The sequence below is a fragment of the Drosophila sulfurigaster genome, chromosome 3 (genome assembly GCF_023558435.1).
Source record: "Drosophila sulfurigaster albostrigata strain 15112-1811.04 chromosome 3, ASM2355843v2, whole genome shotgun sequence".
Lineage (NCBI taxonomy): Eukaryota > Metazoa > Arthropoda > Insecta > Diptera > Drosophilidae > Drosophila > Drosophila sulfurigaster.
The window spans coordinates 41,203,354-41,225,591 of NC_084883.1; the positions used below are offsets into that span (position 1 = coordinate 41,203,354).

Below are 22,238 nucleotides of genomic sequence, written 5' to 3' on the forward strand. Positions count from 1 at the left end.
ATTAACAAGAAATACAAAGTAAAGGTAAAAGAAAAGAAAAATATAATTGTGGGCGAAACAACACAAACACACACACACGCAGCTCGTATAAACATTTTGCATTGTTTGTACTTAGTTTTTGGTTTATGCGAGTTTTCATTGGGTAAACACTTAGCCACAAAACACACACGAAAATATAAATTGAGAAGGAAATCGATGAAGGAAAAAACAATACACACAACTCACAATTGATTTTTTCCAAGAAGACGAAAATCTGTAACGAGCAATGGCAATGCACTTTTTGCACTTTTCCCATCCCAAGGTTACGTCCATAGTTATTAAGCCAAAGAGCCAAAAAAAAAAATGTAAACAGAAATTTAAAAGAAAAGAAACAAAGATGATCGCTAACAAATTCGAAATTGTTTTCGCAAATTTATTTGCTCGATCGATTTGATTGATTTCTTGTGTTGAGTTCTGGAAGAGCATCAGTTATACATACAATTATTAATTGTTTTAATATGCACAATACAAACAAACAAACAAAAAAAAAGTGGATGACATAACGATGATGAATTAAGCTAAACGTAAAGTACTAGTATAATAACTAAAGTAATCCCAACAAAAATAAGAAAAAATGGTAATGGTAATCACTAAGAATGTTTTTAGCTGAACGTGTCTCTAGTTGTATTCTATAGTAGCTAAGCGGTAAGGGTTCCCGCTGTGAACCCGCAGGAACGAAAGGTAAAAATCAATCTGAGAAATGAAACTTGAATCTCGAAACTCGAAACTTCAAACTCAAAAACAAAACAAAAATGGAAACTCGAAAACAAAAGTCGAAGAGAGATGGAATAACTAAATTATTTTTAATGCATTGAATTTGTCGTAAATATTTAACGTACCTTTGTTAAAAACAAAACAAAAACAAAAACACAAATATTATTTACATACAAGTAATAATATTAAATAATGAATCTATTAACACAAACAAATAGAAACCTAAATAAATATATGAATTCTCTTGGAATTCTCTATAGACGCGTGTAGTTTTTATGTTTACACTGTAAGCATTTTTTGTATAGTTGAAAAGGCAAAGGGTTAAACTCGCCTCCTCTCGAGGCAGCATTCGAAGATTGATTGAGACGAAGACGAAGAGAAAGATAAATGTCGATGCGATTAACGTAAACAATTTTTGTAAATATTCGTAGTTGATTTCTAAGTAGCGAAAACAGAAAAAAAAAACCGAAATTAAATGTTTATGATTTAATACAGACAACAAAATCAATGGCAACTAAATACAATTTGAATAAGTTCAACCTGTACAATAATTTAATATTAAATAAAAGGCAAATACCAAACAAAATGAAACCACACCCACTTTTTTATTATCTCAATACTTTTATGGCTTTTTTTATTTATTCTTAGAACACTTTCGGCTTTGAACTACTTTCATGTAAAGTGTGTGTGCGAATGATTCATGACATCGTTCGTTGCGGTTCGAGGTTGTCAACGGCAGAGAAGACTTCATGAATGTCTCGAGCAGCGTCTGAGCATCCAAAGACATAAATAACAATCAAAACTAATAACTTTTGATGACTTTAATAAAATAGTTTGGCATACTTGATAATTAACCCAACCACCATCTCAATTCGAGTCTGTCAATTGAAATGTTTCAGCTCTTTCCTAAATTGGGACAGCTTTAATTTAATACACTACAATGACAACGAATTTCCACAGAGAGTTGTAATTATGCAAATGACAAGCCTCTTTTTTTGGGCAGACATGACATCAAGTCAAGATACTTTTTCTATACATTTATTTCGCATGGCTTTTTATACCCGCTACCCATAGGGTAAAAGGGTATTATAACTTTGTGCCCAAGGAAAATGTATCTAACAGGCAGAAGGAGGCATATCCGATTCCATATAGTATATAAATTCATGATCTGGATCAACAGCCAAGAGTATATAGCCATGTCCATCTGTCCGTTTCAGCTGCTTTGGCTGACAATCTGGTATGTTTTTCACTGTATGGTATATTTTGAATGTAGTACAATCTGGTATACTTTACACTCTATGGTATATTGTGAATGTAGTACTATATCGTTATATAATTTTAGTATATTTGTAGTATATAATTCGTTATATTTCTAGAATATTACCGCCCTGTTTTGCTTTTATCAGAAATAGGTAATAAGTATGTTTTAAATGTAGTAAAATGCTACATTTGGTATATTTTGAGTATTTTGTGGTATATTACGTTGGTATATCTGATATATTTTGTACTGTATGGTATATTTTGAATGTAGTACTGTATCACTATAGCCATAGTACTATTGCGTATGGAATATATTTAGAATTTTTGCGGTATATTAATTCGGCATATTTTAAAATGAATATCACATCATTTTCATTTTATTCGAAATGGGAGACGGGTATTCCACAGTCGAGCCCACTCGTTTGTAGCTTTCTTACTTGGTTTTGCTTGATCTTGCGTCATCGATTTGTTTGTTCATCCGGCTGAAGAGGCTGCCAATCATAGTTCATCATATTGCATTGACTAGGCATAGGTCTATCTCAGTCGGTGCATCTCTGCACGACTCTGGCAGCTGGCCAAGAGTTGCTAAAGGTAAAAGGTTTCCACGCTGCAACGATGACCGGAAAACCTTCAAAAAGCCATCTCAGACATCACAGGCAAACAATTGCTTAGTAATTTAAAAACTACAACTACAACTGTGACTACAGCTAAGAGTGACATAATGCGGAAAACTATAAACTACATCATCATCTAAAAGGTATCTCTACAAAAATAAAACAATCCCATGCTTATATATTGAATATTAAAAACTCAATACTTTAACTACTTTTTGTTTAAGAGGTTAGCAAAAATAAATAAAGAATTGTTTAGAGAAGTTAAACGCTTGGCAATGAAATACTCCACACTTGGAAAATCCTCTAATATATAAAACTACCATAGAGGTGTTGTTTATGAGACATTTACTAATGGCAAGTTATTTTACTATACAAAGAAAAAAGCCTAATTCCTTTGGGAAAATTCGAAGAAAAGGGGGAATATTTTCAGATAAATTTCTATAATCAGCAGCGATTTTTTTAATCGAAAAGTGGATAAATTCGAGATTATTCTTTATAAACAACGGCAAGAAAATATTGTAATTTCGTGCCTAACATTAGAGTTAAGTTCATGTATTTGGTGTTAAATTTTAAATGTTGAATTCAATAAATTGTTGTTTTCTATGCCTCCAAATTACGTCGAATTGAAATGATTACTTAATTTTTTCAATATTACGATGCACTTCTAGAAAGCCGCTTAACAACAGCGCGTTTGTTTGTTTTATTATTTTATTTATAGTACTTATAATCGTGCATATGCAATTGATTAGCAGCACGTTCATTGCTCACCGATTACGTTATAAATGCTGAAGCATTTGTATTACATTTTAATAATCTATTTTCCAGGGAAACCCTGATAGGGAAGATAGAAATGAGAACTGTATTTTTTGCATGTAAAATGACAAACTGATGACTAGTTTGACTTACTCTTCAGAAGAAGAATCAATCGTCCCGCCAAGGTTGTAAACAAATAGCAAAATAAAATGCAAAGAGAAGCAATAAATAAATTGTCATTACAAATTCCAGCCACAACTGTTTTAATCGAGTGAGTAATCGACAACAGAGAGTACGCCGCACTTTGTCTGACACTTTATTTGGTAAAGCCCAAGGGAAACTCAAAGCTAGGTAGAGCGAGTACTCGAACTCATATAAAGTATGAGTGCTTGTATGTGGATCACTTTGCATGTGACGTAGATATTGAGGCAGGTTTTCGAATACCTTTAAATGAATCGTGCTTTAGGCGAGCTCAAGTGCGCATATCACTTATGATTCAAGACGATTTTGTGGCAGATTTGTTAACTGAGAATCGACTTGAAAAACTTGAAAATTTAAGATGAAATCATGCGTTTAGTAGCTAGTGATAATTAAGTAAATAAACATGGAATTTAGTTTGTTTTGTGGCTATAAATTTCTATAATTATTGGGTGTGTATTTACTAAACATTTCGTTGATTATGTTTAATTATATGCATCTAAAATGATTCATACACGAGCTCTCTTATCATCTTAAACCGTGTCGTGAGTGATTGACATCGTTGGCCAAAGCCCGGGGAATTTTTTCTCATTGACAAGGAAACGTGCCATGTAAACAAAAAATAAATAAAAGAGGCAAACCCAAACAGCACAAAAGACTGCGAGAGAAAGAGAGAGAGAGTGAGAAAGATTCCGTCGCTCTTTGGTTGTTGCTTATTCGCTGATCTCAGTTGGCGGCAAAGATCGATAGCTCAGTCGCTTGGTGGAAGTCGCGTCGAACGGTCGAACGGCAAAGATCGTTCTAAGAATTCGCAATCAATCGAGAATCGAGAATCGAGTATTGAGTATTGAGTATCGAGTATGGGGACAGCTTCAGTGCGTGTTTTGGGCGCATTTATTTGCGCCTTGATCTGTGTGAATCAGTTGGGTGTTAAGGCTTTAACTCTGGATAAAGATTCTACAGCAGCAGACCATTCAACGACACCGCAACCATGGAGATTTTATACGCGCGGAAGTCAACGAGTGCGTTAAGTATACGTCAAGTGAATTATGCAAATATCGAGAAAATAAGAAATATGCTAAATGCGGTTTCTATTTATGGACTGTCAGTTATTTAGTTGCGTGTGTGTTTAATTGCTTGTCTCTTTCTTGTGTGCAGTACAACACAGCAGAGAGTGGACGATCGGCGTCTGCCCCAACGATCAGCCCTCAGCTGCATAACGAGATCAAGGAGCTGATGACGAGTTTACACGATCGCGTCGGCATCTTGGCGACCCTGGACGAGGACCAACGCCATCGTCTGGAAGTCATCGATAAGAAGTGAGTTGAAGACAGACGTTTTGTTTTGTCTGTGTGGTTTTTTTTTTGGTTTTTGGGCAAGGTGACGCCAGATCAGTTGAGATCAGAAGGCATAATGGAACTTTTGCCCATGACGAACAGGTTTTGCACGTACAGCAGCTAAAAGTATTTTGGAAAACCGGTAAAACAAACTACAACTAAAAGAGCAAAGAGATATCTTTAGGCTAAGCTTTTGTTTTCTGTTTGTGTTTGGCGATTACAATGCCAATTGATTACGTGAAGATGCGCAACGGGCAAGTCCAATTATACGGCAGGCAATGCCTCATTAGGTGGCGTGTATAACAAAAGTATCTACAAGATACACACACGCAGCATCTCTTTGCGCTAAATTATGGCACCTGTCTGTATCTTTATTTATTCACATTATTTACTTTTTTGGCAAACAAATGCTGCACACCTTATTTCTGTTTTCTTTTTTGTGGGTCGAGTATATAGATCGCATAGCTGCTTTCGTTTTATGGATAACAATTCTGCAAAATTTATTTGCCAATTTATTTCACTTGTGTTTAGGCAAAGTTTAAACAATCTTCAAACAGGTTGAGAGCATATATACATAGAGTATAGAATACAAGTATAATTAATGATTCGCATAATGATTGTGAAATAAACACTGTTTGGTAGCTGAAATACTCTTCGCACATTTACGACTGGCGATTTTAATGGGTATTCAATGATATGCCAATTGACGCAGAAAATCTTTTTTTATTATAAAATGTCATAATTTTATATGCATACATTGAGTCATTTTTTGTGGTATATTCAAAGAGGTCAACATCTTCCTAAGTTAATGCGATGATATCACTTCATTTTACGCGAATCTCATTCTTCTCTTTTGGGGCTGCAGATATTTTCCAGCCTTCGCATTTCACGACCTTAAAGTGGTTGCAGCTGAAACGATTCTTAAATTGATCTTGAATATGTTAACATTATTGCCTTAATTAATAACGAGTGTCTCATATGGGTTTGAAATTTGAAATAGAAAACTGCTGGCATTAACCCTGTTCACTTGTCAATTAACATATGTACAAAAAGTTAAAGCAGATGTGAAATATTTAATGAGATCTAACTGCTTTTAATTTTGATATGTTTAAGAAGAATTTCTAAGCATAAGCGAGACATTTGTTTACTTATTTTTGATGAAAATTAAAGATAGATTGATAAGAAATTCAATAATAAGTTTAAAGCTTAATATTTGAATTTGAAATTTCAATTAGTTTAAATAATGATTCTTTAAAATTTCAATTAAAATGCTCAATTTAATTTATACTTCCATCCTTTAGATTTTCAATTTAAAAACTTAATTTACTTTAAACTTTATTACCGAATATTCTTTTTAAAGCAAGGAATCAAATAATATTCTTATATTATATCATCCAAAATTAAACTAAAGAATGTACTTAAATTGTTGCACTGAATTTGAGTGACTAGCAAATGGTAAATAACATATTTAAGATAATCATTCCCCTATCGATATAATTAAAAATTTAATTTGAATTTGCTGCAAAAGAGTTTTATAGAAATATTTAATTTAATTTAAATTATGTATCCATTATAGTTATTCAAGGAAATTATTTTAGGAATAATATTTTATATTGTATATTTATTTGTTTGAAAGTTAGAATTAAATTGATTAGTCAACAAAGTATAGAGCATAAAGAACAGCTGAGTTCCTCAAACTAAGCCAACTAATATTCTATCAAATTTTATGAACTACAAACTATTCATTTATGATATATCAAACTTATCTTAATCAATACTTCGTCAATAATTTCCCTAGAGTCTAAATCACTTTTCAAACACCTGCAGCTTGCGACACTCTTCAAAGTTTATTTTAGCCATGACATTTTCAAGCTGAGATTCCACTTTAATTCCTCAAATAACAATTGACAAAACGTTTGACAAAAAAACATTAGTAATTACCCGAAAGATGTCCATTGTGTTTATACAATTTTTTGTGTTTACTTTTTATAGACTCGATCAGATGGTGGAGGCGAACACGGGACGTATGGAATCATTGAAGGTGCAGCAGCTGAACTTCCAGCAGCGATTGGACAGCTTCGAACACATCCAACGATTGACGCGCCACACACTCGATGAGCTGAAAGGTGAAACGGATTCGTACTTGGGATCACGTGTGGCAAGACAGTTGAGGCAAAAGCAAAAGAATCGTGCAAAGTTGACGGGTAAAAAAGCGAAGACAGAATTAAGTACTCGATGTTGTTGTCTCGCATATTTATTCGCATGATGTAATTGATGTTGTTTGCTTTAACTCGCTGCCTTTTTTGCAATCAAAATAGCACTTCAAAAGAATTCAACACTAAATGCAGCAATTTCTTCTATGCACAGATTTGTCTCGTCACCCGCGAGAAACGCCACAGCAATATCAACAGCAACAGCAACAGCAACAACAATTGCCACTGGGAACAGCGCGCGCGGTTCAACAAAATGTGGCCGACATTTTCAGCAATCAGTCTGTGGGACCTGCCATGAAATTCAACCTCACTGATCTCGATGTAAATAGTCGCCTTGATGCCTTGGCCACATTCTTGGTTTCCTTAGCTTACAATGTGCAGGACACGCGTATGGGAGTCAACCGATTGATCAAGGATACCAAGTGAGTCTAAGTTACAATTGACTTCATGAAAATTCACTTCAATTAACTTAATCTTTGTAAGATAAATCTCTATAACGTAATAAGATGTTAACTTTGAAATAGCAGTGCTCACAACTTACGCATTTAAATTGAAAAATTACTATTAGAAACGCAACTTCGAGACAAAAGTTAGTTTTAACAGATTAATGTATTTATTTTTAGGTAATTCAATAATTTTTTAATTTTGGGTAACTCCTTATTTTAGCAAATATGAATAATGACATAAAAACATAACACTACTAAACGATACTACGACGAGTTGAGAACGCAGTGATTTGGCTTAAAGTAATTTCCTATAGAGTGAAAACCCTTTTAGTTGAGTCATTTTTTGTCCGTCTTATTATAATACTATCATTAACCATACCTTTTTCGAAATGCAACTATATAGAAATAGTCTTATAAGATGGAAATATGAGATAGAACAACTATCAATTTTAACTTATTGCAGATCAATTTGTTAATATAAGAAATTCATTTGATTATTTACTTTTAATTACAATTGAATTAGAATTTACCGCAAAAGACTTTTAAAGAACGATTGTCATAGAAAAAGAGGAATTTCTTTATATCCAATAAAGTTGGTCACTAGAAAAAGTTTTACTATTTATTGTTTTGTGGTTGATCACTTTGACCGTTTCTTTAATTTTAGTTTATTAAATGTCTAAATCAATATGCCAGTTTATTGTTAATTTACGATAAACCCTTTTTGTTGTGTAAGAATCTCAAAATTTTACTACAGAGCACCTTAAAATTTTCGATAAGTCGTGCCCCATTAAGAATCAGAGTTTTGATGATCAATTCATGTGAAGGAGAATGCGAACATAAGCTCAAATCAACAAGGGTTTTAGTAAAGTAGTAAAGGCTTGTCATTGAAATTTTAAAGAGTGATTTCATATAAGTAGTTAGAGAGGCGAATTTAAAAAACCTTGCCTTATAGCCTAATAAAATAAACTTAACTAAGTTGTATACAACTTACATGTACATTACATTTATAGCATTTAGAATATGAGTTAGGTTAATAGTTAATGAATACAATATAAATAAACTCTTTGCTCTTTAACTGACTGAATCATTTACTATCAGCATTCATAAATATAAACTTGTTTTTGTGCCAAGTTGATATTTTTAATAATAATTAATACAATAACTTGCAAAATAAATAACTGAATTGTAGTATAAAATAAGAAACTTAAATACCACAAAACTAAATTATTAAACACGTTAAACAAATATAATTTTTCTTTTCAGCAACATCAAGCGTCGCTTGATACATCGTGGCAAGGGGCAAAACGCGCGCTTGCCACAGACATCAGCTGTGTTGCCTTCACCCGATGAGACTGCAACGAGCTGTCTGCAATCTTATCTGGCAGTCAAGGGCATCATCAAGCTGCAGCTGACGCCCGAGAGCGAACCCTTCTACGTGCCCTGCGAGGACGATGGCTGGACTGTGATCCTAAATCGCTCCTCGGATGATGTGAGTTTCCAACGCGGTTGGTTGGATTACAAAGAAGGCTTTGGCAATCTGGCTGGCGACTTCTTCATTGGTCTGGATAAGCTGCATGCGTTGACTTCTTCGGTGTTGCACGAACTGCGCATTGAGCTGGAGGATTTCGATGGCAATGTTGCCCACGCTGGCTACGATGCATTCGCCATCAGCGGCGAGCGTGAATTGTACTCGCTGCAGTTGCTGGGTCAGTTCGAAACAGAGCTGCAACCTTCGGCTGGCGATTCACTCTCCTATCAGGCGGGTGCGAAGTTTAGCACCTTCGACAGCGACAACGATAATTGCCTCGAATGCAGTTGTGCTCAGCGTCACAAGGCCGCAGGTTGGTTCAACTCCTGTGCCACCAGCAATCTCTTTGGCATCTATCACCAACAGAATCCCAATGAAGCCGGCGAAACGGGCATCTTTTGGGACACGTTCCAGGGCAAAGAGACGTCGCTGCGTCGTGTGAAATTGCTCATACGCCCCGTGGGCCAAGACGAGGCCAGACGTTAGAGCTGCCTGCGTCGGCGTCGACGTCGACGTCGGCTGCCAACTGCCATCAGTCAGGGAATAACATATGTGTACTTGTATCGTGTAAACCTCAAAAACAGAAATTTGCTAACCCCAAAAAAAGCGTGAGCTTTGCATTTTTTGAGAGAAAAACTGTAGCGTTAAGCAACTTTTCTACTACTTTTCCCCCAGCACTGTAATATTTATGGAAAATTACCTAATACTCTTCTAGTTAATAAAGTGGCGCTGCATGTCGTGTATCGTTGTACAAATGCGTCAGTCTTCTAATGGTTGCCATTAAGGTAACGATTCATAGAACATCATGCAATTTTCCAGCTCGAACCTCAACTATTTAAACTGCTTAACTCAAGTGCAGCTCAGTTTATTCGACTCTGACAAACATGGCTAAAATGTTTTACTGCTGGCTGCCTTTTCTGTGCCAACTCTGGACTCTACAAGCTTTGAGCCTAGACTCCTTAGTGGGTCAAAGCACCATCTATTATCAGCAGGATGCATCGGAGCAGCTGTTGCAGCAAGTGGATCAGCTAAAAAGCGTCGAATCGCTGCAGCTGATTGTGCATGGATTTCTCGCCTCGCGTAGTCACAGTTCGATTATGCCGCTAAGAAATGGTGAGTGAAAGAGTGGAAAGCAAAGAGCAGCAAGTGGGAATCTTCCTTATCAATTTCTTAGCCTACACAGCTCAAGGATATGCGCATGTTTTGGTTGCCGACTGGTCGCCAGCTGCCAACTTGGATTATCCCAGCTCAAGGCGAGCTGTTTCGAAGGTTGCCTCGGTGTTGGCCAAGCAGCTTCAACAGTTTTTGGCCAAGCACAGCATACCATTGGATCAAGTACACATTCTCGGCCACAGTTTGGGCGCACACATTGCCGGCTGCATTGGACAGCACTTTAATGGCTCGCTGGGACGCATCACGGGCTTGGATCCGGCGTTGCCTTTGTTCACTTCGCATTCGGATGACAGTCTGCAGTCGAGTGCAGCTCGCTTTGTGGATGTCTTACACACCGATTATCCGATCTTTGGGGATCTGACGCCACGTGGCCACGTTGACTTTTATCCCAACTTTGGGCATACTCCGCAACCGGGTTGCGAGGAAGTCGATCTGTTGACGGCCAGCAAACTGTTGCTGGAGGCTTGTAAGTGCTGCTTCGTTTGTATTACTTATGCTTTAGGCACTTCTTTTTGCAGACAGCTGCAGTCACAATCGTGCCGTTCTGCTTTACGCCGAGTCCATTGGGCTGCCGAAGAGTTTTCCCAGCATTCCCTGCAGCTGGAAGTCAATCAGAGGCAGCAGAAGCTGTGCCGAAAAGTTGTCGGAGTTTAATTTAAACAGTACGGAGCTGGAGGCTGCCATTGGCAGCATGGACGACACGCAAGTGGTGTACATGGGCGAGCAGGTGGCACGCAGGTAATTTAAATATTCAACTGAAGTGAACGTCTTGCGATTTAAACTTTTCGTTTACTAGCGCCACCTCCTATTATTATTTGGAAACCAATGCAGCGCCACCTTTTGGTCAAGGTGTGCGTGCCAAGTTTGCTTAAAATGAAACTTGGCGTGCATATGACAGCTGCTGTACTATAGATGGCGCTGTCATGGCAAGCAGCTTTGACTTGACAGCGGCGCGTGTGCTAGCGATTAAAAGCTGATTGCTATGTGATAGCGGGCTATTTGAAATAAGTAATTTTTAAGGCGGATGAATACTTATTATTACAAATTAGTAATAAATAACATTATTGTACAATTTAATGTAATCATGTGGATAAATAATTGTATTATAATATATTATAATGGTAGTCAGTCAAATACTAAAATAAAACTCTTATTCCTCTTACATTATTCGTTGCCCTTGGTGCGGTGTGACACAATCTTTTAGCCAAGCAAATAAATTTACAGTTTACATGGCAATGGCTGTGTTGTGTTGACCGCAAGCTCAATTTCTTCGTAGATTTAATTTGGCATCGGCATTTCAGTCGTAAATCACAGGAATTTTATGAATGAAGTTCAGCTGCAGTCGAAGCCACAGACTCTCTGACTTCGACGCTGACTCTGACTCTGAATCTGAAGAGGGAAATGCAAATAGAGTAGAAAAGAGGAAAAGAGGTGCAGAGCAGAGCAGAGCCTAAGGTTATTTATGAGCCAATAACTTAACAACAAAACGCTCATCTACATTTAATGGCGATAATTTTTGACGCAATTTGAGAAACAGACACAGCGGCGGTCTCATCGACGATACTTGTCTCCGTTGTCTTCTCCTTGGTCTAAAAAGAAAGCAAGAAGCTAACCGCAGAAGATAACACAAAACACTTGACACCTTGCTGAGCCTCCAGGCAGAGTCCGGCCTCATATGGAGTAGAGGTGAGGAGAGCAAGACGACGACGACGACACCTGAGGCACCTGAGCACAAATAAAAGGCAGCAGCAGAAAGAGAGAGAAACAAATAAACGCAGCGATCGTAAATTTACAATAAAAAGATTCAAAGCGTGGCGAGAGGAAAGGGGAAGCACTAAAAGGAGGGCAACATGCAGTAAATTTTAGGATTTCCAGATGGCAACAGCTGCTGAAGTTCGACTCGGAGTTGGAGTTGAAGACAGAGTTGAAGCTGCAGCATTCCTGCGATGCCTGTTGCATGTTGTGTGGGTGGCAGAGTGTTGTTGTTGTTGTTGTTGTTGTGGCAGATAGATAACATTCATGGCTGCACTCGCTGAGTCGGCTCACTCGTTGCGTTCTAATTCATTGCCTCACTTGACTGCCAGCCAGCATTGTATGAGCGAGTGTAGCAAAAATACAAAGCTAACTCGTTCCACAAATCGATTTCAGGCTTCATTAGCTCCACATAGCGCACAGGAAACTCCCGCACTTTGCACTCTGCTTTGCTTTTCCATTCTTCTCCCTTCTCTCTTCTCCCTTCTCCATTCTCCAATTCATTCTTTGGCGCATGGCTTACTTGGTAAACAGAAATGCGTAAAACTATCGCCCGCTGTCCTCTGCTGACCCTAACAATTCCCTTTCTCCTCTCCTATTGATGCGCCATGCTCGACCAAGCAGCCACTGAGTTGTTGTTGTTGTTGTTTTTGCTCCCATACGCGTACGTTCTCATTTTCCCTCATTTCCCTTCATTTGATTTCATTTCCATGTTCAAATTTTGTCGCTTTGCGTTTTTGTTTTTCCACCTTTTGTGAATTTGTGTCATGCGTCGGTTTTTCCTCATCGTTGGCTCGCTTTCTGTGTTGTATTTCTGTTGTTTTTGTAACTTGGCTTTAATTTCTGTTGACTGAGAAAGGAAAACACACACACAAAAAAAAAATACAAAAAATGCTGTTGACTTTCTAGCATCATTGGAGCTGACGGAGAAGTTAGCTGCCTACCTTCAAAGTGTTCCGCTCCAATTCGCGTGATTTGGCCAAAGAATGCAAAGCAATTGCTTTGATAATAGAACGAGCGAAGAAGTCTGCAAATTCTTATGAATATCTGTATATGGATATAAGCTCAGATTACTGTTGTTTGCAGAAAAGTTAATACATGCTGATAATTTTGGAGATATCAAATAAATATGTAATTGTCTCTGTTTTGAGAGATAAACATGATAGAATTCGAGTACACAAATCATCAGAGCCAAGAAGAAAACTTCAGTTGGAATAAACAAAAATTAGAATGGTATAAATACATATATTAATTAAATTGCAGATAAGGAGTCAAACAATAATTAATTAATAAACAAAAGTTGGAATATAATAAAGTACATATATTAAATATATTGAGATAATATTATATATTAACTAAATTAAAAATATTCCAAAAACAAAATTTCCTTTTATACCCGCTATGGTTTATTTTGTGTGTGCATGTAGTATATTAATATATCAAATATAAAATTTGGTATATTTTAAGTATTTTTATAGTATATTGATTTGATTTATTTTAAAATGAATACCGCACTATTTTGCTTTTATTCACAATGGGTAGCGGGTATCTCACAGTCGAGCACACTCGACTAACTCTTTCTTGCATGTCCTTTTATAGTTATTGAACTAGATTTATGCTAACGAAATGATATGTTGGTCAAAAAAATAGGATGAAAATTGAGCAGAAATACACCATATGCATTTGAGGAAAAAATTATACGACGATTTTCATTGGAAGACCTAAAGGACAACATCATTCAAAACTACTTTTATTTTTAAGTTACATAGTTAAGCCTGTTTTCAATGAATTATTTAGAATTTCGTTAGCTAAGTTATGACCACTATCTGGACCGTAACATATATCTCGAAATTTCTTTTCATTCAAAAATATCAAAATAATAGAGCTAGACTAACAAATATTGCAACTAAATTTCTGTAAATTAAATATATATATATATTATATAAATAAATAAATAAAATATATAAAAATTAAAATGAATTTAAATAACATATATTTTATGTTAGGAGAATCAGAAAGCATTTCATTAGTGGAGTGATTCCTCCAGCTACTTGACTGCATTCCAACATACCTCAAACTCTGAAGAATATTCAAATTCTTCTGCGAAATGTAACTCGAAATTCTTTCTCCTTTGCACGTTGATGTTGATGTGGTAAATAAATGAATGAAGTTCGTTTCTACCTGCCGTATCCTTGTGGCCTCCACACTCGTGCCTTGTACAAAATTATATAATTCTTCAACTGTTTTGACACATTTCTTAATGGCACTTCACACACGCACATTCATGTGTGTGTGTGTGTGTGTGTGTGTGTGTGGAGTGAAGCGAAGCATACGAAATGGAATGAATAAACGGTGAAGCAAAAAGCCAAGGAAGGAGACACACAAACGACAGGCGAGAGAAGAGAAATGATATTGTAATTGGCAATCGCTGTCGAGCATAAATCACATGCATAAATTCAACCTACGGACATTTTGAAGCGACACCAACGCGTTGCCTTCTCCCTTCCTCTGCCCCTCTCTTCTCCCCACCCCACCCTTTATTGCACTCACTCGCTTTGAACTCCCCCAACGTTGGTTGGTCGTTAGTTGAAGTCAATGTTGCTATCCAATTGGAAAATTTTTCATTAACTAATTGAACATTTTATGGCAGCGCAGGTCGCACAGTAATTCAGCCATGGACTCGACTCGGACTCGACTCGAGTCTGACTTCTGGACGAGTTGCTAGTTGGCACCAAAGCCAACAAGACAACAAGAACAACACACCAACAATGGCGCCAATATTGATGACAAACATAGACCGCGAAGAGCTCTCACTCCTCCAACTCCCTCAACCCTCGACAGTTGTGCCTAATCTGCGGCAGGCAACAAAAAAACACAAAGTCAGGACATGAAAGGACGTTGGCCCAAATGAATAAACACACACACACACACACACAGAACACATACACAGAGTATGTGTGTGGCTTTAATAATTTACGAGGACACGCTGCGGTCTTCCCTGAATACACAAGTAATGCTGGAAATTTGCATAACTGTCTGACAGCGTGTCCGCCATGGCGGCGGATATTAAACATTAGCGCGTGCTGGACACAACAATAACTTTGGCTGGCTGGCTGGCGAGAAACCCCAAAAATAATTAAGGTGAAAATTGCTGTCGACACGCAAACTGTAAAGCCAAAAAAAACAGAGCTCGGAACTTGGAATTCTTTATGAGAAATGACCAGAAAGAAAAGAGCAACAGAAGCAGCTGATAAAGAGCAGAGAGACATCGAGAGCGGAGACTGACTTGACCAACCGATTGCGATGACTAATGAAACCTATTAGCCCTGTGACAGATGAGAGTCTCTCTGTCTCCGTCTCCGTCTCAGTCGCTGTCTCAGTTTGAATCTCAGCCGCAGCTTGACTTGGATCCGATGATGGATAAGCTCATTAAGTTGAGCTCCAGACGAAGGCGACAAGATTGCGCGGCACTCGCCTTTGGATACGCTCGGAGGGAAGCTGTACAGTAGCTGCCCCCGATGAAGTTGACGAGGTCGCCTACGGCACCAAGCGGCACCATCTATGACAATTCTCCCCACCTCACATATCTTTGCTGACCCCTGGCCTGGCATTTAATTGAAGCTTGTTGGTGGCCCGTTTCGCTCTGCTGACATTTTGGGCTGCTTGGGCTGCTGCTTATCGTTAATAAAATATTTTCAACTATTTCGAGCAGCCGCGCAGCCAATTACCGCAACTGGTATCCTTATCTTTTGGAGGAGGCACCCTTAATGCTCATTTGTTGCTTTCAAATGTCTTTGAATTCCATTTGTTTAGTCAAGCACTGATTCTTCACATATCTCAGAGCTCAGAGCTTTAACATCTGACTCAAGTTAATTGAGCATAATCTGACGGATCATCCTAATAGTATTTCATCAATCATAGAAGCTTCGTTTTCAACTGAGATCATTCGGCAATTTCGTCAATAGAGAAATACTTATGTTGAACGAGTCAAAAACTTATTGGTGTTTAGCTAAATTCATTTTTGGCAAGCAAAATATAGAAAATTCAAGAACATCAAAAATAATGGAAAAATTATTCGATTTATTTAGATAAACAAACCTTTTTAACACTTTCATTATTATGTAAATTTCCATTAAATAAATTCAATAATTATCGATAATAATTGAATTCGATTTCAGATAAACAAACTTTTTTAATAAATAAACAAAAAGAATTGGGTATCCTCGACCATATGAAGTATATATATTCTTGATCAGCGACAAAAGTCGATACGATCTAGCCATGTCTATCTATCCGTATGAACACCTAGACTATAAGACTATGAGACTGTAAGAGATAGAGCTATAATGTTTGTACATACAAAAGATTAAAATTTTGGTTTCGAACAGAGAAAAATTGTATGGTATGGTATTCAAGAAATAAATTTGTATGGAAAAATTCGCCTACTTATTTTCTTTGGCTGACAATCTGGTGTATTTTGCACTGTATGGTATATTTTGAATGCTTTTGAATATACCAAACTTAGCGCTTGGTATAAATTCAGTATTTTTGCGGTATATTAAGGCGGCATATTTTAAAACTAATATCGCACAGTTTTGCTTTTATTAAAAATCGGTAGCGGGTATCTCGCAGTCGATCACACTCGACTTTCCTATTTTTTATATTACCAATATTAATTTTATGTGTTTTCTGTAGATAGGCAAATGTAATTTTATATCAAGGGAATAATTGTTATTGGCAATTAAGTTCGACCTCCATAGATAAGCAAACCTTTGCAATAAGTTCAATCACTTCATAATTGTGCGTAAATTTCCTTTTGCAGATTACAAAATTTATAAAAAACCTTTTGAAAACCTTTTTACGCTAAAAGTTCAATTCTCTATTGATTCTTATTTCTGTTATTTTTAATACCGAAAATGTTTTAATTTAAGTTGCGATAAAAAATAAATGAATGTTCATATCATAACTTTAAACTTTTTAATTTTTTAAGTTAACGTTTATTCAGCCAAACTTTTAGCAAAATTGAATTTCATGAAAAGAAAAGAATCAGAAGAATAAAAGGAATCAGTTACCAAATATAATGTATATAAATATATTATAAAATTCATTATTTTACTTTAATAAAATACTATAAAATGTATATATTGTGTATATCATTTTCATATTTATACGAGTATAGTACGTAAATGATACAAATATTATGAAATATTCTAGAATTTCTAACGTAATTCGTTAGAAAATTGTTACAAAAGAAAACGAAATAATTTCCCATATTTGCAGTCATAAAAGAAGCTCACCCAAAATGTCGTATTTCGTATGAATCGTCGTCTTTTTTATGGTATCACTGTTGAGGATACCCCTTTAGTGAGTTGAGTGAGAGCGGAACTGCAGTCGTGATAAGGAGAGTGATGAAATGCTTTTGTCACCTTATAAGGAAATGCTAGTAAGCTTATCATATCAACGTGGGAATCTAATCTAAATTCAGAATTCAATCGAATTTGAAGTTGATTTCGCACGAGTTTGGCGTCGAGTTGAAACGCGTCACGTTTATTACGAATAAAGTTTTCCAACCTGCCATAAAATCGATAGACAATGGAATGGAAATTTTTTTGTCCCATTCGCATTTCTAGTTAACTGAGCAACGCATAAATTGTTGTTCTTCTCGAATTAATAATTTTTTTCTTTCGGTTTTTTTTCGAATTTTTTTTTGGTTTTTTGGTGTCAGTGTCAACTGTTGTTTGATTTTGTGGGTTTGGCAAAGCGATTTCGTTATTATTTTTTGTTTCAGCCGTTTTATGATTTAATTACATGAAAAATCATATTATTATTATATGATACAAATGTATTGTTTAGTGCAATTATCGTCGTCAGAGTCTTTATAATGTGTCTTGCTTTTATGGCTGGAATCGCGTCAAGGAGATTTCACAAGCGTGTTAAAGCCTTATGGGGGGGTTGTTAATCTAATTAATAACACACACATTCGATGGGTGTTGCTCTTGCTTTAAGTTGTAGGTAGATGTAGATGGAAATAGTGATGATGATGATGATGATTATGGGGTGTAGGTGGCATTGGCTTTCTCTATGCGGCTGCCCACACAGTTGGCATTAATTAATTATGTAGCAACAAAAAATTAATTTCATTTCAATTGTGCGTCTCGCAGGCGCAATGCGCATCTATCTCAACATCATTAGCAGCTGCTCTGCGAAGAGACCCAAAAAAACTGAGACAGAAAAAAAAACCCGCTGAGTAAGCAATGATTGCTTGATCGTTTTTTTTTTGCCCCGCATCCTCGAGCTTCGAGCTGCGAGCTGCGAGCTCCAGCCGCCACGTCCACTCAAGTGTCATATTCGAGTGGGCTCGAAGGTGATTAACGCGATCATAGAAATGATGTTTTCAAAATGTATATTAAAGATGCGCGATCCAATGAGATGAGAGTATAACAGTGTGTGTGTCTATGTGTATGGCCAACAACCAACAACCAACAACAACAAAAAGCGCGTAAGTGTGTCGGATATTCTTCGTCTTCGCCTGCGGTTCACGATGCTAACAACACCTGAAGTGGCCCCTACAAACGATCGCAAACGCGATCGCCCCGATGATGATGATCTACCAAAAACTGTGATCGCCTATGTCTATGATCATGACTCTTTCTTTCTCCAATTGCGCACGCGCTAAATGTCAAAACTAGACTATTATGAGACACCGCAATGGAAATACTCTTTAATTGGTCTAATTGAAGTTTTGGATAATAAAATTTATCAATTGATCTGTAATATTGTATTATAAAACGAATTATATATAAATTAAATAAATACTCTTTATCGAGTAATCACAATATTAAAATTAAAAAATAAATATATATTTTAATAATGCGTTTGATTTATTTCTTTTTTTTTTATTTGCAAAGTATAAATTATTCAATGATTTGCAATATTCTTTTGTAAGATTCTACAAATAAATTCTTTTTGCTTAGTCTAGTTTCTTTTTGAAAATGTAATTTGTTTAGTGTTCTTCAATGCTTTAGTTTTAAAATAAATATGCATTCTTTTAGGAAATTCTGACTTGTAAAATAGAATTCATCTGTTGATTTTCTAATTTTCAAACTTATTAACAATAATAAATATGCGTTGCTTAGACAATTTGTCAATATAAAATATGACAAATGAATAACTATTATATAGTATATTTTAGGTATATTGATAAAGAACTACATTAAAAATATACCATAGAGTGAAAAATATACCAGGCAAAATTTACAAGTTATAAACATTGTGCTCGTCGCTTTAAGTGCTTTGGACTTTTATTCCTTATGGATTGCATATTTATCTTTTGTTTGTAGATTATTAAATTCATTTTGAAAAGTACGATATTTGACAATTGAATTTGTTTTCATATAAAAAATAATTGCACTATTTTTAATGTCATCATAATTATTTTGTGTGTCACTTAAATTGTCTACAAAAGTGCTTCAACAAAAATTAATAAAACTTTATTTTCACACTCGAATAATTGAATTTATTTTGATATGACAAATAATTGCACTATTCTTAATGTCATCATATTTGATTTGTCACATAGATTGCCTATAAAAGTGCTTAACAAAAATTGATAAAACTTTATTTTCACGTTCTCTAATTATCTATAGTCTACAGTAAATAGTTTACTTTCTTTTCTTAGCCTTTATTGCAGTTTTTAACTTTCTTATCTGCAATCCTTAACAATGCTGTTGTGATTTCACGCGATATCCATAAATTCATTTATTTATTAAACTAGTTTTATTGGAGTATCTAACCGCATCGATGCGAATATCTCTTTGTTATCTTATCATGCAATTATTTTCTTTGATTCGCAAGCGAATATTTACTATGATTTATAGAGTATTTGAGATACTAAGGCCGCCTGTTGTTTTGGCTGTTGATGCTTGGTGTTTTGGTGTTTGATATGTTTTGGTTTGCTGCTGCTCTCGCTGTGACTTCAACTTCGACTGCGACAGCGATTGAGACTGGGGCATGGGCACGCCCTCAGCGGCATGCCGCCCACTGCAACATGTCGAATCATTCATTGCATTGCGCATAGAATGTGGGCTGTCTCTCTCTCTCTCTCTCTCTTAGCCCAAAAGCCCGTAAGTCGTAAGTCGTAAGCTGGGCCTTCGAGGTGTTGAAAATAGCAGCCGAGACTTTTTGAGCGTTTTGTGTGCATTTGTAATTGTTAAAAGGCTCTGCCCGTTGCTCGCTGCTCGTTGCTTGTTGCTCTGTCGCTGTCATTATTTTCTGTAACATTTAGCAAAATCATTAATAATTGTTGTTGTTGTTGTTGCTGTTGTTGTTGTTGTTGAGGCTGCGACACAGATACGCACTTAAAAATTGTCAGACGATGTCGAGACTGAGACATCGCAGTTTTTTAGTGTTAACTTGATTAGCATTCGCATAAATTTCGATTGTTGATTGTTGACTTTGCGCCGAGTTGCATCTTTGGCATTTGCATAGAATGCACATTTGACAGCAATTTGGGTTAATATTCAATGGAGCTACAATTTATCTAAAGATCTAGCTAAAGTTAAAAAAAGATTCTCTTCGGTGTGGCCTCAACTCAACTAAATCCACAGAGAATTCAATTAAAAAGCGTTATGCAAACAAATGAATCGATTCGTTTCTGTTTCTGTTTCGATTTCGATTTATTCCCTAGAAGATAAACAAACGATTCTAAGTAAAATCAGAGAGAAAGATAGAGAGCAGACAATACAAATTGCCGCGTAATCTTCAAGTGCGAGGGCGACAATAAAGCGACATTCAAAATCAAAAAGAGAAACAATTTTTGAATACGAAAATCTTGTCGTTGTCCTTTCGCTTTATCAACAAGTGTGCCGCCAAGTGGAATCAATCAAGTGGACCCAAACAGAGAGAGAGAAAGAGATTTTTGAGTATTCCTCAGAGAATCGGAGAATTTTCGGCAGCGTTTGTTGCCCACTCTCGAAGCGTGACAATATTTTGGCCACAGTTTCAACCGAAATTGGTTTAGGGAAGAGCAGAGAAGGGAACGGGGAAAGGAAGGGGAAGGGGGGACAGGGAACAGGAGTCTCGGGACAGTCTCAACTGATGCGAGGTAATTAATCATGCGAGTTGAACGATAAGGTCGCAACTGCAACGCAGCTCAGTTGCAATACATTCAATCCATTCTTATAAAAGACAACAGGTACTTTGTCCCCTAAGGGGGTGAGAAACACACAGAGTATACACACATATGTGTGTGTGTGTGTGGGGGGGATCAACAGGGACCAAAAGGGTAGCATCCATAAATCCAACACTGATATCGTAATGAGAAAATCACTGGACGGACAGTCGAAACAGATGCTTGCGGGTGTGGATTACATGGAATTTAAATATTTATTGTGAGTTTGTATCAATTTGACATAAAAGCGCCAATATTGATACATTACAGATCGCCGGGGGAGCAGGAAGAGTGCAACAGATTAAATCAAAATGAATAATGAAGCTGCAGATTTAAGCCGGGAGAGTTACTTTGTGAAGTAAGAATGTATTCTAATATACTTTAAAATAATGTATATCTACAAAATTAACTTAACTTCTTCATTAGTTTTACTTTGTGAATGCAATAAGAATATTTTCGTATAATTTAAATAAATAAACTCCACTTTTTATATAAGTAAATGTATAAAATTAACTTTACCTTCATTATATTTTTGCTATCTTCTTTTTTATATTTAATAATATTTAATTTAATAAATTTAATATTACTTAATAAGTTTCTTTGTGTGACATGAATATTTATACAATTTAAAGAAATATACTCTACTATAGTTAAATAAATCTACAACTTTAAGTTCACTTTTTATAATTTTCATTTCATTCTATTTTCGAAAAGTTGTTAAATAAAAATCTTCAGCAATTGCTTCATATCTTTGTTAGCTATTTATGTATTCTCTTAAATTTTAAATTCCTATTTTATTACTTTTATATACATATATGTATTAAGGACTTTACGTGGATAATGTTTTAGAATATAGTATAAAACAACTTTGTCTTTAGTAAATTAAATCTATAACATTTAAATGTCATATTTATCAATGGAAATTGATTTTGCAAATGTATTTTTATTTATTTTATTTTATACTCTTATGCAGCTTAATAATTGAATTGCAAAGTTACTTTGGCTGCTGAATATGCACTAATATGCACTGTAATAAAATGAG

General features: G+C 35.9%; 2 protein-coding genes across 6 annotated transcripts; both read left to right on the plus strand.

Annotated features, from left to right (window-relative positions):
• The first annotated feature begins 4,324 nt into the window (after nt 1–4,324).
• On the plus strand, nt 4,325–9,857 carry LOC133841371 (angiopoietin-4). Of its 2 annotated transcripts, none has more exons than XM_062273794.1 (5): nt 4,325–4,600; nt 4,737–4,897; nt 6,908–7,119; nt 7,283–7,550; nt 8,838–9,857. In XM_062273794.1, the coding sequence occupies exons 1-5, from the start codon at nt 4,439–4,441 to the stop codon at nt 9,586–9,588; spliced, it is 1,554 nt and encodes a 517-aa protein (XP_062129778.1). In that variant the 5' UTR covers nt 4,325–4,438; the 3' UTR covers nt 9,589–9,857. The 2 variants fall into 2 exon arrangements, with proteins under 2 accessions (XP_062129778.1, XP_062129779.1); XM_062273795.1 differs by having other exon boundaries at nt 4,327–4,600; nt 6,908–7,041.
• Nucleotides 9,858–9,958: 101 nt separating this feature from the next.
• Nucleotides 9,959–21,554, plus strand: LOC133841372 (lipase member H). Of its 4 annotated transcripts, none has more exons than XR_009894293.1 (4): nt 9,959–10,215; nt 10,277–10,741; nt 10,798–11,013; nt 11,072–13,143. XR_009894293.1 is itself a non-coding variant. In XM_062273797.1 (4 exons), exons 1-4 carry the CDS (start codon nt 9,987–9,989, stop codon nt 21,513–21,515), a joined length of 963 nt encoding a protein of 320 aa, XP_062129781.1. In that variant the 5' UTR covers nt 9,959–9,986; the 3' UTR covers nt 21,516–21,554. The 4 variants fall into 4 exon arrangements, 3 of the variants coding, with proteins under 3 accessions (XP_062129781.1, XP_062129780.1, XP_062129782.1); XM_062273797.1 differs by lacking the exon at nt 11,072–13,143 and adding an exon at nt 21,467–21,554 and having other exon boundaries at nt 10,794–11,013; XM_062273796.1 differs by having other exon boundaries at nt 10,794–11,013; nt 11,072–13,140.
• The last annotated feature ends 684 nt before the right edge of the window (nt 21,555–22,238 follow it).

Bases quoted from the DNA above. Each gene is read 5' to 3' on its own strand.
- LOC133841372 (XM_062273796.1), top strand. From the start codon at position 9,987: ATGGCTAAAATGTTTTACTGCTGGCTGCCTTTTCTGTGCCAACTCTGG. The intron at 10,742-10,793 runs GTAAGTGCTGCT...TTCTTTTTGCAG, and splicing joins CAAACTGTTGCTGGAGGCTT to ACAGCTGCAGTCACAATCGT. The intron at 11,014-11,071 runs GTAATTTAAATA...TTCGTTTACTAG, and splicing joins GGCGAGCAGGTGGCACGCAG to CGCCACCTCCTATTATTATT.
- LOC133841371 (XM_062273794.1), top strand. From the start codon at position 4,439: ATGGGGACAGCTTCAGTGCGTGTTTTGGGCGCATTTATTTGCGCCTTG. The intron at 7,120-7,282 runs GTAAAAAAGCGA...TTCTATGCACAG, and splicing joins GAATCGTGCAAAGTTGACGG to ATTTGTCTCGTCACCCGCGA. The intron at 7,551-8,837 runs GTGAGTCTAAGT...TTTTCTTTTCAG, and splicing joins CGATTGATCAAGGATACCAA to CAACATCAAGCGTCGCTTGA.